We start from the raw sequence: 15,651 nt of genomic DNA, 5'->3' as shown, positions 1-15,651 counted from the left end.
AAAATGAAAATTTTATACCATCTTTGTTGTTGTTATTGTTGGTGGGGTCATAAAAGGCGTTTGTTCATGAAATTGTCAGTAATTTTTATTGCCGACCAGGCTTGTTGACTAATCATTTTCAGTTCATCGTTTTGTTACCCATTTTGCTCGGTTCATTCTTCTGTTCTGATTCTTATCTATTCTATCCAAAAAAAAGAGAAGAGAAAGATGGAACAAAATCTAAACACGTCAACCAATCGATCAGTGGCAGAGCCAAAAAAAAAACGACAGAGAAAAAAATAACAACCTCTAATAATTGCTTACAATTTCTTTTGTATTTTCTTTGGATTGTAAATGCAAATGGCATAATTGACATTGACGGCCAGACGAAGGCATCATCATTAATCAACGTGACGATGGGCATTGCAGTCCAGTTGCAGTTGCAGTTGCAATGAAAATGCATTTGATGCTTTTTCGGTTTTGGGAATTGTTTCGCGTTAAGGAAAAACCATTTAATGATTGTCCAGATATAAACACATAGGATAATTGTGTGACAAACAGTAGCTGCAACTGTCACAGTAAATTAACCTGAGTTATGTGGGCTCACACGACTCGAATTAGAGCAAGTTGTTGTGGGCATTTTATTGTTACAACAATCACTAGACATTAACTGACACTGCGAAAGGCAATTTTGAAATATTTTTTATTGGAGGATTTGTCACAACTTGGAAAAAATAGTAATAACAAATAAGACTGTAAGATGGCCGCTACCCATATTGAATAAGAGCAAAACACTGCGACTTTATTATAAAAATATACCAATTTAATATACCACAAATATTCTAAGATTATACCAAATGCTATTGCAGGTATATTTATACAGTACATACTACATTTTAAATATACCATAGAGTTGCCAGCCATACCAGATCTCTATCTCTTATAGTATCTGACATTTAGCTGTTCATACGGATATTCAAGATGCGCATTGCATTGAAATTTATTAAGAAAAAACAATAGTTTCATCTTGAAGATGTGTACAATATATTCAGTATAAAACATATTACAACAAATTGTATATAACACAGTATTTTAAACTTAAAAATATGTATAAAATGTTTAGCATAAATTAGAAATAAACTCGCAATAAATAGAATGCTTCAAAGTAATGCTCTTAACAACTGCTAAGCTAATCTCCCACATAATTTAATCAGATCACTTTAAAACTCTTGAGTACATATTCCCTCGGCTTTTATCCATTATTCCTTCCCAACTTCATCTCTGTCGTTGGCAATTAATCAAAAAGCGCTGCTCAAAAGGCATAAAACGAGATGAAAAGACGTTGAGCGGTAGACCTGAAATAAATTGCATAATGGCAACAGTCATACTCGCACATAAATAATTATAAATGTGGCCATACAAAAGGCAAAAGTGTTAAAGCAAAATCAGAGTGAGGCCAAAGGCAAAACAGCTTCCAGCAACTCGCCAACTTTTGTTGTAATCCATCAAAAGCTGCGACAAACTTTACGCATTGTTAAACAGAAAAAAAGAGGCAGCTGCCAAAGGGTTGGCAAGCTCATAAATAAGCAGTTATTAAGTAAATAGAAGAAGAATACTGTTTATATATACTACATATATAAACATATTCAAAATGCGTAGCTTGTGGGTGGGCCAGTTCAGGGAAGAGGCACAGTTATTGACAATTGCCAACAACAACAACCACAACAACAATAAGAATACACTCGTAGGGAACAACTCGTAGAATTGCGAGTGTAATTTTTGCCATTTAGCTGGCCGGGCACGTTTTGCATTTAGCGCGTAAAATAAATTTGCACAATTTGTGACAAGTGTTCGGGCAAAAAGCAAGAAAAACTTTGCAAGCTCCCAGAGACACAACACACAGCACACAACACACAACATTGACAACTTGTCGTGCGGGCGAAGGCGATTGGAATGGAGGAGGTGGAGGCGAAGTTGGAGGCGAAGGCGGAGGCAGCTTGTCTCTTTGTTTGGAGGCGTCACTCTGGGCAGCCCGCCGGCTAATTGTCATGCCAGCCAGGCAAACGCATTTGGACAACAGTCTGCCTGTCTCCGCAGTCTCTTTGTCTGTCTCACAGTCCGCAGTCATCTGTCTGTTTGTTGCGTATTTCTTTTTTGCTACTGATTTTTCTTATTTTCTTACTCTCTGTCCATCAATTGACTTTATCTATTTGAACTCACATGTTAAAAATATCAATTTGTTGTCGACTTTTGCTGCGGGCTTTTCTTGTCGCTGTTGTTGTCTTCTGAGCAGCTTCAACTTCCAGCTACAGCTACAGCTACAGCTTTAGCCTAGCTCCGCATGCAGCAGCTGCCAATGGAGTGGAGTCGGTAGAGTCGAAGTTTTGCCTCTTGGTGTGATTTATGGCCACTTTGTGGCATAAATGTAGGTGCGGCCGCACATAAATCATCGTCGCAACTTGCAACGCGTTGCAGAATTAGCGGCACAAAAACGCGTTGCAACTCGATACCTATTCGATACCTCGCCACAAAACATGGAATTGCTAATTTTCGGTGAGGTTCATAACTTTAAATTGATTCTTTTAACTGCGCGTACTTAACGCAAAGTAATTACAATTAAAATTATGCCATGTGATGCATCTGTTAAACACCTGTTATCCTGCGCTGGACTTTTTCGCCAAGTCATCGCGGCACACCCATTGAAATCACTTAATTCCTTCACTAAGCCCAATTATAAATATGCCGGGGCAATAAGTGTGCCCCACTTGAGGGATAAAAACTTAGTAAATTAAAAGGGCAGCAATCCGAATGCCACACCCACAACACAACATTCACATGAATAATTCATTTATTTGAGCTGTTAGAAATCTGTTGTTGCTACGCTTCTTATTTACCATGATGCCGCACAAATGAAAAAAAATCCATACCATAGATATAATTGAGAAGTGCACAGCCCGCAAAATCGAGGGAACTTTAATTAGAAGCGAAGTCAAAGTGTCTTATCATAATTTCCACACAATCATTTTCCATTCCATTTTCGTGATTTTCGCCAACAATTCGCTTTTGGGAAAATGTGTTCAAAGAATTGTTTAGTCATTCAGTTGACTCCACATACACACACACACACATACACACTTACACAGGCACACACACATCAATCATCGAGGCGTCAGGACAGCTGAGTTAATGGTCAGGGATAATGTGTTGGGTGTTTGCGTGTCCTCTATCCTTGCTGTATGTTGTGCTGTGTTGGCTTAGGACTTTCAGTTGGACAAGTGCATGATTAATTATTTTATTATCTATAAATTGGTTTTAGCTGGCAACTGTAGACAAACCAGGTTCACTTCCCTTTGCCTTTCCTTTTCCCTTTCTATTCTCCTTCCCATTCACTGTTTCCTTTCATATACTCATAATTTGTGTTGCATACTTTAAGGTGCATCTAAATTTTCTATTTCCAATGCAAGGTATGTTCTAATCAAATTGTATAGTTATGTTCAACATCTACATTAAACTTACATATTTAGTATTCTAATTGTTTATTGCAGAAATTAGTGAGGCGAGACAAATATAACGTAGATAATTAATTATATTTGCGTGCAAGTCGAGAGCAAAATATCATTAACTGGAAAAGCAAAAAACTAAATTTCACTTGTGCTCTAACTTTTTATTACTTCAGTCTGAAGATCAAAAATAACTATTAATTTTGACTTGACAAAAATTGTCTATTTAAATTTTAATAGTTTAAAGGGTTACATTTGTTATAATCAACACTCAAAATTTTCTGTGCTGGTTGAATTTAGTTTTATAGAAATCGTTGTTTCTATTATTTATTATTTGTTGTATTTTATTAAAGTTCCAGTCAAGGTTGCTCGACTGTGAAATACCCACTACACATCTTCAATAAGTACAAAATAATGCGAAAGTGAAATTATAGCCTTTCCCTTTCTTTCTGTTTCTTGAGGTATTTAAATGACTGCACCATCACCGATCAATAAGCGCCAACCAAAAGCTGACGAATAGTCACAAGGTATCCTACAAAATTACCAATCAAGCTGTGTATAGTCGTAAGTTCTGTTTTATATGCATATTTGAAGTAAATAAACGGTTCATTAGTTTATTTTCATTCATAGTAGTAACATCTTGTATATAGAATAAACAATTATTTTTAAACATTTTTTACGTTTAGTAATTTTCAATGTAGTACTATATCAATATACCACATATAGCCTTCGGTATATTTTTGCACGAGCACACTTGACTAAAACTTTCTATCTTGTTTATTTTTGTATTAAAATTTGCTCTGACATGCTCACTCTCCCAATTATTTCGATTGTATTTTATAAAATTAAAACATTAACATAAAATGTAATCTGATGAGCACTATATTAATAACAAAAACACACTACATAAATGACAAAAACATGTAAGAAAGATTTGTCGAATGTGTGTCAACCCACTTCATACTTTCAATAAAACAATAATAATGTATATTAAATATAGTAGTGTATCGATATACAGCCTTCGGTATAATTTGTTATATTATATTTTAAAAAAACCTCCGTACTGTATTTTATTTAAAAATTGCTGTCTGGTATTTCACAGTCGAGCACACTCAAGTGGAGCTCTCCTTCCTATTCATCATTCTAGATGGCAAATCATTTTCTCTTTTCAGATTTAAATCATCACTCACAATGATCATCAAGCGCCAAACACAAGCTGAGGAATATTTGCAAGGTATCCGATAAAAGAAACATCCCCATAATCGCCCAGTAAATAATTGGTACATTAGTGTCTTCTCATTCATAGGTACAAAATTTATTTTATAAAAATTTACTTTTAATAGTCGTTCTCGAAAAACCACGTGCATTCATCGCGATGGGCTTCAAAATCCTCAGCTCGTCGAGCATATGCATAATGTCTATCGCCATCCCATTGTGCTGAATCTCCTCCACAGAGCACCAAGCTAGATGTCGCATCGTCATAGAGTGCTATACCGTTGGGCACCAGAACTACACGCCACCAATAGAAGCCGTGGTTTACGTAAAAGTTCCTGGTCACTCGTGTGCTTGTTGGAATGGTGCTGTTCACTGCCGCATTGTAGAACAAGTTAAAATTTAAAGCAACCAAAGTCTTGTTGTGTGCCACTTCAATTATGTAGTCCATATTATTCTGGGACACCAAGTGGTTAGTGCAAAGAGTAAATGACCAATCTTGCTTTCGACAACTAACAAGGTAGTCTTTGCTATCTATGTTTGCCCGACGTAAGCGGGCCATAAAGGAGGTGGAGACCCAACCAATATAATGCGGAAACAATCTGTACACATTCCGACGCAGGCGGAAGTCTACGCTTCTTTGATATGCCGGTTTGATCATCAACTGTCGAAGATTGTCGAGCAATTCAGCGTGCGCACTCGAATTAGATTGCACTTCGGGGCGATTCAGCAATTGTAAATGTGCCATGGTCAGTTGTTCCGAACTTGCACCGAAAGAACTCAGCCGCTGAACTACATTCAGTGGGGATTCGGAAGAGAGCACAATGTCAAACAGAGCCTCAAGTATTTCTTTCGTGTAATATTGTTCGCTTTCTGTCAAACGCCGCAGCAGTCTGGTGATCATCGAAATCTTGGTATTAGAGTTATTGGTCACTGCCTGCGAAAGAACCTTAGCGCTACGTTTGACGAAGACCCGATAGAACCTTAATGGCGAAACGTAGTATTTATTGCGGATTTGATTGTAGAAATCCAGAATCTTAATGGGATCACTTATGGTTTTCTTAGCGACTAGACATAGTGCCTCGTATATCGCGTCTTCCATTTTTATCGAGCGCCTTTCTATATTTCTCGCCATATTTAGCACTGTGTAATAACGGTTGACGTCACCATTGACAATGACACGTATAATAGCTGCCAGGTTTTGAGGATGTCCGGCTGTTGAGTTAGTGGGACACTCTGATTGATTAGGTGGGAGTTCGTTGATCCTTCCAATTACTGTAGCGTAGCCTTTGCAAATCGACGAAGTTTCTCCGTCTTTTAGAGTTAGTCCAAGAAGCAGGAGGAACAGAACTATTTTGGATGCCATTGCGGCTTAAACTGTTTTCTCTGCTAAAAACTCGACGTTTAAATCTCATTTTTTAGAACTATTATCAGTTGAATTAGATTTTTGAATTGTCGGGGCATAATGGCATTATTAATTGCTTTCGGTATGATAATCACATTTGCGATTAACTGCACAACTTTGTCATAAACTGTAAAAATAAAAACTACATTTCGTTTGCGTTCTAATATTTTTGTTATTAAAGTCTGAAGTTGATTTTGATTTGACTAAAAATAATCACTTCTAATTTATATAGTTCAAAAGGTCAAATTTATTAGAATCACAATTCCAAATAATCTGAGCTGGTTGAGTTCAGTATTTGTTAGTTGTTATATTCTGAAAGCATCAGTTGCTATGGCTGGCTTTTGTACCCAAGCGATTAAATATGATTCTCAAATAACAAAATGTGAAAAGGTTCCAGTCGAATTTGGTCGACTGTGAGATACCCACTACCCATTTTTAATAAGTGCAAAATAGTGATATTCTAGTCTCTCTCTCTTTCTCTCTCTCTCTCTCTCTCTATTTCTTGATCTATTTAAGTGACTGCACCATTACCCATCAAAAAGCGCAAACCAAAAGCTGAATATAGTCATAAAGGTTCAATAAAAGAATGATTGCTAAGTAAATAAATTAGTATATTACCCTAAAGTAGTATGTAATCGAAGAACCACGTGAATTTGTCGCGATGTCAGCTTGTCGAGCGTATACGTAATGAGCACCAAGATGAATGTTGCACCATCGTAGTTATCGCGGAAATGGTAAAAGTTCCTGGTTACTCTTTCGTCTATATGGATTGCCGTGTTCATTGCCAAATTAAGATACGCTCAATATTTTAAGCCAATTAACGGCTGCCTCAGATCAAGTTAGCGCGCTCTGAACCCTTTCCATAACATTTCATTAGTACAAATATAATCGGTACTATACTGGTCGTGGCAATGAATAAGGTAGTTGCTAGGCGTATGTGAACTACCAAGGTTTCATTGAGCCATTCAAAATACCAGGGAAATAATCTGTACACTTTCCGTCGCATGTTGTTAGTTATCAACTGCCGAAGATTGTCGAGCAATTCAGCGCGCGCACTCGAATTAGATTACACCTCGAGAAGTTTCAGCAATTGTTAGTGTGTCAGGGTCGGCTGTTCCGGACTAGCATCAAAAAATCTCAGAAGTTGGACTACATTCAGGGATCCGGAAGAGAGCACAATGTCAAACAGAGTCTCAAGTATCTCGTCTATATATTACTCTGAACATTGTGTTCAACGCTCTACAAATGCAAATAAAAACTCGCACACTGATCAAAAAGCCCCAAACACAAGCTGAGAAATCGTCGCAAGGTATTCTACAAACCAAAGATCCCATAATCGCCCAGTAAATAATTGGTTCATTGGTGTCTCTTCATTCACATATACAAAATTTATTTTACTATCAATTATCTTTACTCGTAATTCTCGAACAACCACGTGCATTCATCGCGATGGGCTTCAAAATCCTCAGCTCGTCGAGCATATGCATAATGCATGTTGCCATCCCATTGGGCTGAATCGCCTCCACACAGCACCACGCTATATGTCGCATCGTCGTAGAATGCCAAACCGTTGGGCACCAGAACTACACGCCACCAATAGTAGTCGTGGCTTACGTAAAAGTTATTGGTCACTCGTGTGCTTATTGGAATAGTGCTGTTCAATGCCGCACAGTTGAAAAAGTTGTAATTTAAAGAAACCAAAGTCTTGTTGTGGGCCACTTCAATTATGTAGTCCACACTATTCTCGTTCCATGGTGCCACGTCGTGAGTACAAATAGTCAATGTCCCATCTTGCTTTCGACAACTAACAAGGTAGTCTTCGATATCTATGTTTGCCCGACGTAAGCTGGCCATAAAGGATGTGGAGACCCAATCAATATAATGCGGGAACAATCTGTACACTTTCCGACGCAGGCGGAAGTCTACGCTTCTTTGATATGCCGGTTTCACCATCAACTGTCGAAGATTGTCGAGCAATTCAGCGTGCGCACTCGAATTAGATTGCACTTCGGGGCGATTCAGCAATTGTAAATGTGCCATGGTCAGTTGTTCCGAACTTGCACCGAAGAAGCTCAGCCGCTGAACTACATTCAGTGGGGATTCGGAAGAGAGCACAATGTCAAATAGAGCCTCAAGTATTTCTTTCGTGTAATATTGTTCGCTTTCTGTCAAACGCCGCAGCAGTCCGGTAATCATCCAAAACTTGGTATAAGAGTTATTGGTCACTGCCTGCGAAAGAACCTTAGCGCTACGTTTGACGAAGACCCGATAGAACCTATATGGCGAAATATAGTATTCATCTTGGATTTGATTGTAAAAATCCAGAATCTTAATGGGATCACCTATGGTTTTCTTAGCGACCAGACATAGTGCCTCGTATATCGCATCTTCCATTTTTATCGAGCGCCTTTCTATATTTCTCGCCATATTTAGCACTGTGTGATAACGGTTGACGTCATCATTGACAATGACACGTATAATAGCTGCCAGGTTTTGAGGACGTCCGGCTGTTGAGTTTGCGGGACACTCAGACTGATTAGGTGGGAGTTTGTTGATCCTTCCAATTACTGTAGCGTAGCCTTTGCAAATCGACGAAGTTTCTCCGTCCTTTAGAGTTAGTCCAAGAAGCAGGAGGAACAGAACTATTTTAGATGCCATTGCGACTGAAACTGTTTTCTCTGCTCAGAACGCGCTGTTTAAATCTCATTTTCTTGAAGTATTATCAGTTGAATTAGGTTTCTGAATTGTCGGGGCAAAATGTCATTTGTCATCTTTCCGGTATGATAATCATATTTTCGATTAAGAGAGGAAAAGATCATTTCGGTGCATAACCTTGAGATTAATTGCAAAAAACCAAAAAAAAAAAAAAAAAAAAAAACATTTTATTTGTGCTTTAACATTTTAATTATTGCATTCTGATGATTAATATAGACTTTTGATTTTTATTTAACTAAAAAATTAGTTCCAATGTTTACATTTCTTTGAATTATAACTAAAAAAAATTTGAGTTGAGTTTTATTATAAATCAATGCTTCAAGCTTTTGTAATTTGTTGTATTCTGATAGCATAAACTGCGTTTACATCTGATTTTAAAACAAAAAATAAATTCCAGTCGAGGTTGCTCGATCGTAAAATACCTACTAACCATGGTACTGTGGTTGGAACTTGCTAGGTGAATTTACAGATTATATACTAAAATATACTAAAGAGCATATTTTATATAACGATATCGTCCTTAATTAAGCGAAAAATATATGGTTTGAAGGCTACAATTTCTACAGACAAATGTTGCAAACCAAACGTAGCAATGAGCTGGAATTTAATGCAGAAGTTAGATCAATCCATAATCAAGTCGTTCTCGAAGAACCACGTGCATTCGTCGCGATGAGTCTCAAAATCCTCAGCTCGTCGAGCGTATGCATAATGTTTGTCGCCATCCCATTGTGCTGAATCGCCTCCACAGAGCACCACGCTAGATGTCGCGTCGTCATAGAGTGCTATACCGTTGGGCACCAGAACTACACGCCACCAACAGCTAGTGAAAAAGCTCCTGGGGTTTATTGTGATTGTTGGAATGTTGTTGTTTAAAGTGCCGCAGTAATTGCCTATACCAACCAACGTCTTGTTGTGGTACTCCGCGATTGTGTAGTACACGATGCTATCCCTATATGGCGAATCGGGGCTAGTACAAATACTCATTCTCCCATTTTGCTTTTGGCAACCAATAAGGTATTCTTCGGTATCTATGTTTGCTCGGCGTAAGTTTATAAAGCCCGTGGAGATCCAATCAAGATAATGCGGGAACAGTTTCCGCACCTTCTGACGCAGGTGCTTCTCCACGTTCCTTTCAAATTTCGGGTCAGTCATTACTTGTCGAAAATTATCAAGCAATTCAGCGCGTGCAGTCGAATTAGATTGCACCTCGGGGCGGTTCAGCAATTGTAAATGTGCCATTGTAAGTTGTTCAAGACTAGCGCCGAAATAGCTCAGACGTTGAACCATATTTAGCGGGGATTCTGAAGAGAGCACAGTATCAAATACAACGTTAAGTATCTTTTCCATGTAATGTCGTTCGGTTTTAGTCAAACCCTGCAGCAGTCCGTTGACCGAGAACTCAGTAGGCTGGTTAGTTACAGCTAGCGAGAGAGCCTTAGCACTGTGCTGCACAAAGACACGATAGAACATGACTGGCCACATATTATAGCTATCTCTCATTTGCTTATAGAAGTCCATAATCTTAACGGGATCAATTGTTGACTTCTTAGCGACCATACATAGTGCCTCGTAGATCGCAAATTCCATTTTCATCGAGGGTACTTTCCTCGCCATATTCACCACTATGTGATAACGGTCCACGTCATCATCGACCATGACACGTACAACGACTATCAGATTATGAATATATCCAACTGTTGAGTTCGAGACACACTCGAACTCATTAGGTGGGAAATTGTGAATCCTTCCATGTATCGTACCGCCGAATGAGCAGGTCTTCCTAGAGTCTCCTTCTCTTAGAGTTAGTCCAAGAAGCAGCAGGAACATAACTATTTTGGATGCCATTGCGGCTGAAACTGTTTTCTCTACTCAGAATTCGTCGTTTAAATCTAATTTTCGTAAAGTCTTATCAGTTCAATTAGATTTTTGAATTGTCGGGGCATAGTGTCATTTTGTCGTCATATTTGCGTGTCAGTCTAGGACAAAATACCATTTACGTACCCAACTGATAGATTAACTTGAAAAACAAAAAACTACATTTCATTTGTAGTATAATTGTCTAAAGTTGAGGAATCACCAAATATTTTGAGTTCACTAAAGCTTATCAACCACAATTATTACAGTTCAAAGGGTCACATTTGTTACAATCACATATATAACATTTCCAGAGTTCGCAGTTGTTTTTAAAAATATAGTATATATCAACACATTGATATTTTTTTTTTGGAATTTAATGGTTATATTTTATATAGTTTTAACAATATTTTATATAGTTTAACAATAATATATACAATATTTTATACATCTAGCAAACAATACTTTGACTTGATTGCCTTGGCACTTAAATTTCAAGTGGCCGCTGATTTTTGCACAAATTGGCAACATGTTTTGAGCACAGCATCGTTAACCCCACAAATGTGGGTCGTCCATAAATATGATTGCGAAACATTTTACAGCCCAGTTGAGGGTAATAAATCGATGGCACCCCGTATAGGATTGTGCTCCCCGATTTGTCGATCGTACTTCGAACTCAACTATAATGCTCATGATTTGGCCTGTTTCTAATTTGAGGGCACATTTTAATGGCCTGAGTGCACTACGTATTCAATTAGCAAAGTTTTATGACTCCAGTGAGGCAACTCGTGGTAGTGAATAGATTGCAGAACAAGTATGTTGACATCTCCAGCAGCAGCTGTGAAGTTATATCAATACCAGAGGATTGCTACAATCACAAACAAATGAAAAATGAAACTTCTAATCTTATTATGAGTTGGGGGAAAAAGCGTGAGAAAGTTGTACAAAGACTTATTCGGGTTATAGTTGAAAAGCACAATTGAGGTATCCCCACTTAGAATGATGACCCCCAACAGCGAATCGTAATCGAAATACACGGCAGCTAAATTAGAGGTTGCATTATATCCCAATACGGATACTACAGCCCAATTAGCGGCTAGATCATAAACCAGAAGCCACAACTAACTCAATCATTACGCAATTAAGGGAGCACAACTTGTACTATATAGATATAATTTCCTCAGCACACATTAAATCACGCGACCCATTAATAAAATTGTTAAAATTCTCCACTGCGGCGACGGCGTCTTCGACATTTTAATGGACAAACAGAAGTTTTCTCTCTTATATATAGTATATTTAATCATTGTCGCTTGGCCATAGATATGCCATAATTCTGTTGAAAACAATTTGTATGCTTTGATTTGTGTGGCAAGCTAGAGATGTTGCCTTGGGCTTGCTCGCAGCTGCAGCTATTTTATGGCCCTGTTTGTAGGCCATTAAATGATTGTGTAAATTCTCCAAAAACAAAATAATCAAAATTTCAACAATTTTTGAGAAGAAGACATAAAAATTATAGATAGAGATACACACACACACACACACACACACACCGAGTGAGAGATTGAAGAGTGTTAAATAGTTGTTGTTTGTGGGGTCAATTGAGTTGCCAGTGGAGTCGCCACCTTTTGTGGCAACTGTACAATCTTTTGCCCAGTTTTTTGATTGACAATTGTGCAGCAGCAGCGTGTGGCACGTGTGGGGAAGCAATGGGGAGGCAAGCCGAGGCCAGGACTTATCAAGGCGGCATCTAATGTCATGCCTGACATGCGATGCGAGAGCGGAGGGGGACAAAAGCAAGAACTGTCACTTGATGTTAGTCGCAAGCGTTGCCATGTGACAGTGCATTCATTTCTCATCATCTGTTGCACGGGGCACAGCCCGAAGACGCAGGCGCAGGCGCACACAACATGTGTTGCATATTACTTGGAAAATGCCTCAAATAGTTGCGGCTTTTGCCTGCAGATGTTTTAGCTGCTCGCGCCCCCCGTTTTGCTGATAACTAATGCCTAGGCCTAGGTCCAAAGTGACGTTTTCATTTTTCGGAAAATCCCCCATTTGACTTGTCGTTGTCGTTCGTTGGTCGTTGGTCGTTGTTCGTTGTTCTCGAGTATTTTTAGCACGTGGCGAACGCGCGCGCGTTTAGCCGAGCGACCCCAACACGACATCGAAACCAGGGGAAATCCCCCTAGCTACACCCTCCACCCTCTTGCCACGCCCCAATGGGGCCGCCCTCGTTGTATCGTGAATGAAAATGTATAAATAAAATTTGTAGATCGCCCTGCGTTCTGGGGAAATCCATCCGTGAAAATGTTGAAAATATCTCCTGCTGAGTTTTTCTCTTTGGCGCACTTTTCACTTTTTCTATTTAAACAACAAAATTTCTTTCTTTTTTTTGGGCGGGGGGAGCCATCTATGTAAGTCGGGATTTCACTTGATGAGCTGTTGAAGTCTCAGTTCTAATGAAAGTCCACAAATTGATTTATTCTACTTGTTTGTTTTAACACCCAGCTGTAATTCGAGCTGAGCATAATTCAACAAAAAATGCATTTGCTTCGCTCGCTTTCAAAGACCTTTATTGCTAGCTAACTAAATGATATGGTATATAAGTAAAATAGAATACATTTCACGCCCTTTAACTGTCGCGATCCTCAATACGCACCACGACAATAAGTCCACCCACATTATTGCCATCGTTCCAGAACGTGATGATCGCCTTGACCAGACCACGCGGCACCTGATCGGGCCAATCTTCGATGTTGAATATCAGTTTCTTGATGAAGAATTCACCTTGGGGTATGGGACACGAGTCCTCGTCGACCAGTGGGAAATTTGTGATGTCGCCCTCTCTGACCGATGGCTGCACAAACTGCACATAGAACTTCTTGAAACAATCGCAAATGTTTGTGGGCGGCACATCGAACACAATGCGCTTGTAGTCGCCATCGCTCTTGGGACTCGAATACAATTCCACCGAGACCTTGAAGTCATCGTTGTTCATGTCACCCAAAAAGGAGAAGGAACCATTCAACGCACGCTCCTCGCCAATGGTTCGCAAAGTGTCAAAGGACACCAGCGACTCGGAGTCGCCCTCAAAGGCATCAAGTTGCTCATTGGTTACCACATAGGACTTTTCGCACTACAAAACAGAATTTGTTAAAGATTATTCAATTATTTATTTGCGAATACTTACCGCAATGTGATGCAGCAAGTGCAATAAGAGGAAAATCACTGTCAGCTTCATGGCAACGTTGCACTGCACTCTGGTTCATCACTCGAATTCAGAGTTGTATTTATTTGTTGCTTTAGCACGCTATTTTCATGTTATTATACAATATAACTACATATATTGTTTAATAACATGAAAATTATGCCTTGTAATATTTATTGACAACAATGTTATTAGCTGATTACAATTTACAGCAACTAACAGACTAACTCTTGTTTTCATTGTCAACAAAGTAATAAAAATGTATCTTCCTTGTCGAATCAGCAAAACTCAAATTGTACTCTAATGATTGATCAAGGCTGCACTTTCAATTCGTTTGAGTATGCAAATCGAAACTCCAATTAACGCCTAAAAACGTGCCAAGTTGGGCAATTGATTTATGCCTCCGCCTGCGCTTAACTAACGGCAAACTAAACTCTTGGCCATAGGCTGAACCTCACGTAAAGAACACCCACAATGCCTGGAAACCCCGTTGACTATGCCACAAACTGCAGAGACCTCCAAAATCAATCAACCTCGATTTTACATTTTTTTTTTTTATCTTTTTTGTGGTCTCGACGAATGAGCAACGAAAAAAGGCAAAAACTCGAAAAATCATAATAATAAATTGCTGTGATTTAATCAATTGTAGCAGGTGTTTTACAACTGCACGCAGTGATCCAGCAGCAAGAGCAACAATAACAACAACTGCAATAACAAGTAAACTGGTTGCAACGATTCTTCAACTCGGTCTTCGGGTGCCACACTTCATACTCGATACTCCATGCTCCATACTCCATTTGTGGGTTGTTTGATTTGCGCAAATTAGCGCGTGCAAAAGACGACGTCGAAGAAGTCGAACAAATTGCCACCTTTGGGATGACAAATATTAAATGCTCTGCCAACATGTTTCCCCAGTAAAACGAGTTGAATTGAACAATCGTTTGATTAACGTTGATGCTACTAAAATGAATTGCACATCCGAGCTGTTGAATTACCTTTTTACGATCCAAGAGAATTTCTAATAATATAGAATAGATTGCATTTCAAAGCGTAATTTAAGGTAAAACTACTATTTTGATTCGATGCTACTAAAAAGCTTTAAAGTAATATTGTCTAAGAGAATCTTGAATAGTTGAAAATAGATAATGACTATAGAAATTCAAATCGTTGTTTATGATATAATTACTATTGTTTAGAACTCATATTTGCAGTTAAGTTTATTATATAATTTCAATTATTAAAGCTCTATCACTAAGCAATTAAATGGACATGATACGTTATGATTTTTATAAATTATTTATATACTTCATCAACCAAATGCTTTTGTGGATATTTTGTAAATATTTCTTGTACTAAAGATGGGCATATTATACTTGTTCTCTTTATAAATTGTTCAGTCTATTTTCTATTAGAAATTATTTATGATTTTATCGTATGCTTTTATTTCCTAAAATTTGTTTACCAAACTACGTTTCTTTTTTTATATTTTATTAAATTAATTAATTAAATAGAAATAAGCTCACACTCTTTTCTATATAATCTAAGATTCGTTCACTTGTTTAGTTGCATTTTCTATTATTTAACTAAAGTAGTCTTATTATAGTTATCATTAATACTCGGTGATCGCATTAAAGTAATCTTTGCATTTGTTACACATTTTATAGTAAAACTTTAATAGCTTAAACAAGTGTATTGAATGCAACAAACCTGCTGCAACGTCAGCCCCCACAACATGCTGCATGCTGCACAGATCACGAAACCATTGAAGTCGATTT

The 15,651-nt window shown here is 38.2% G+C and overlaps 4 protein-coding genes across 4 annotated transcripts; all 4 read right to left on the bottom strand.

Moving 5' to 3' along the window:
• Nucleotides 1-4,815: 4,815 nt before the first annotated feature.
• On the bottom strand, nucleotides 4,816-6,057 carry LOC127565397 (uncharacterized). Its single transcript, XM_052003559.1, has one exon. The coding sequence runs from the start codon at nucleotides 6,055-6,057 to the stop codon at nucleotides 4,816-4,818; it is 1,242 nt and encodes a 413-aa protein (XP_051859519.1).
• A 1,449-nt stretch (nucleotides 6,058-7,506) lies between these two features.
• Nucleotides 7,507-8,754, bottom strand: LOC117566471 (uncharacterized). The gene has a single exon (XM_034246001.2). The coding sequence runs from the start codon at nucleotides 8,752-8,754 to the stop codon at nucleotides 7,507-7,509; it is 1,248 nt and encodes a 415-aa protein (XP_034101892.2).
• A 678-nt stretch (nucleotides 8,755-9,432) lies between these two features.
• LOC117566472 (uncharacterized) lies at nucleotides 9,433-10,656 on the bottom strand. The gene has a single exon (XM_034246003.1). It carries the CDS (start codon nucleotides 10,654-10,656, stop codon nucleotides 9,433-9,435), a length of 1,224 nt encoding a protein of 407 aa, XP_034101894.1.
• A 2,567-nt stretch (nucleotides 10,657-13,223) lies between these two features.
• Nucleotides 13,224-13,924, bottom strand: LOC117569056 (uncharacterized). Its single transcript, XM_034250067.2, has 2 exons — nucleotides 13,859-13,924; nucleotides 13,224-13,804 (listed from the first exon to the last, which is right to left on the bottom strand). The coding sequence occupies exons 1-2, from the start codon at nucleotides 13,907-13,909 to the stop codon at nucleotides 13,301-13,303; spliced, it is 555 nt and encodes a 184-aa protein (XP_034105958.1). The 5' UTR covers nucleotides 13,910-13,924; the 3' UTR covers nucleotides 13,224-13,300.
• Nucleotides 13,925-15,651: the final 1,727 nt, after the last annotated feature.

This window comes from Drosophila albomicans, chromosome 3, assembly GCF_009650485.2.
Source record: "Drosophila albomicans strain 15112-1751.03 chromosome 3, ASM965048v2, whole genome shotgun sequence".
Taxonomy (NCBI): domain Eukaryota; kingdom Metazoa; phylum Arthropoda; class Insecta; order Diptera; family Drosophilidae; genus Drosophila; species Drosophila albomicans.
The sequence above is the reverse complement of the archived record's forward strand: the minus strand, read 5'-3'. Positions and strand labels throughout refer to the sequence as shown.

Coding starts and splice junctions, on each gene's coding strand:
- LOC127565397 (XM_052003559.1), bottom strand. CDS start 6,057: ATGGCATCCAAAATAGTTCTGTTCCTCCTGCTTCTTGGACTAACTCTA.
- LOC117566471 (XM_034246001.2), bottom strand. CDS start 8,754: ATGGCATCTAAAATAGTTCTGTTCCTCCTGCTTCTTGGACTAACTCTA.
- LOC117566472 (XM_034246003.1), bottom strand. CDS start 10,656: ATGGCATCCAAAATAGTTATGTTCCTGCTGCTTCTTGGACTAACTCTA.
- LOC117569056 (XM_034250067.2), bottom strand. CDS start 13,909: ATGAAGCTGACAGTGATTTTCCTCTTATTGCACTTGCTGCATCACATT. Junction 13,805..13,858: donor ACTTGCTGCATCACATTGCG/GTAAGTATTCGC, acceptor TCTGTTTTGTAG/TGCGAAAAGTCCTATGTGGT.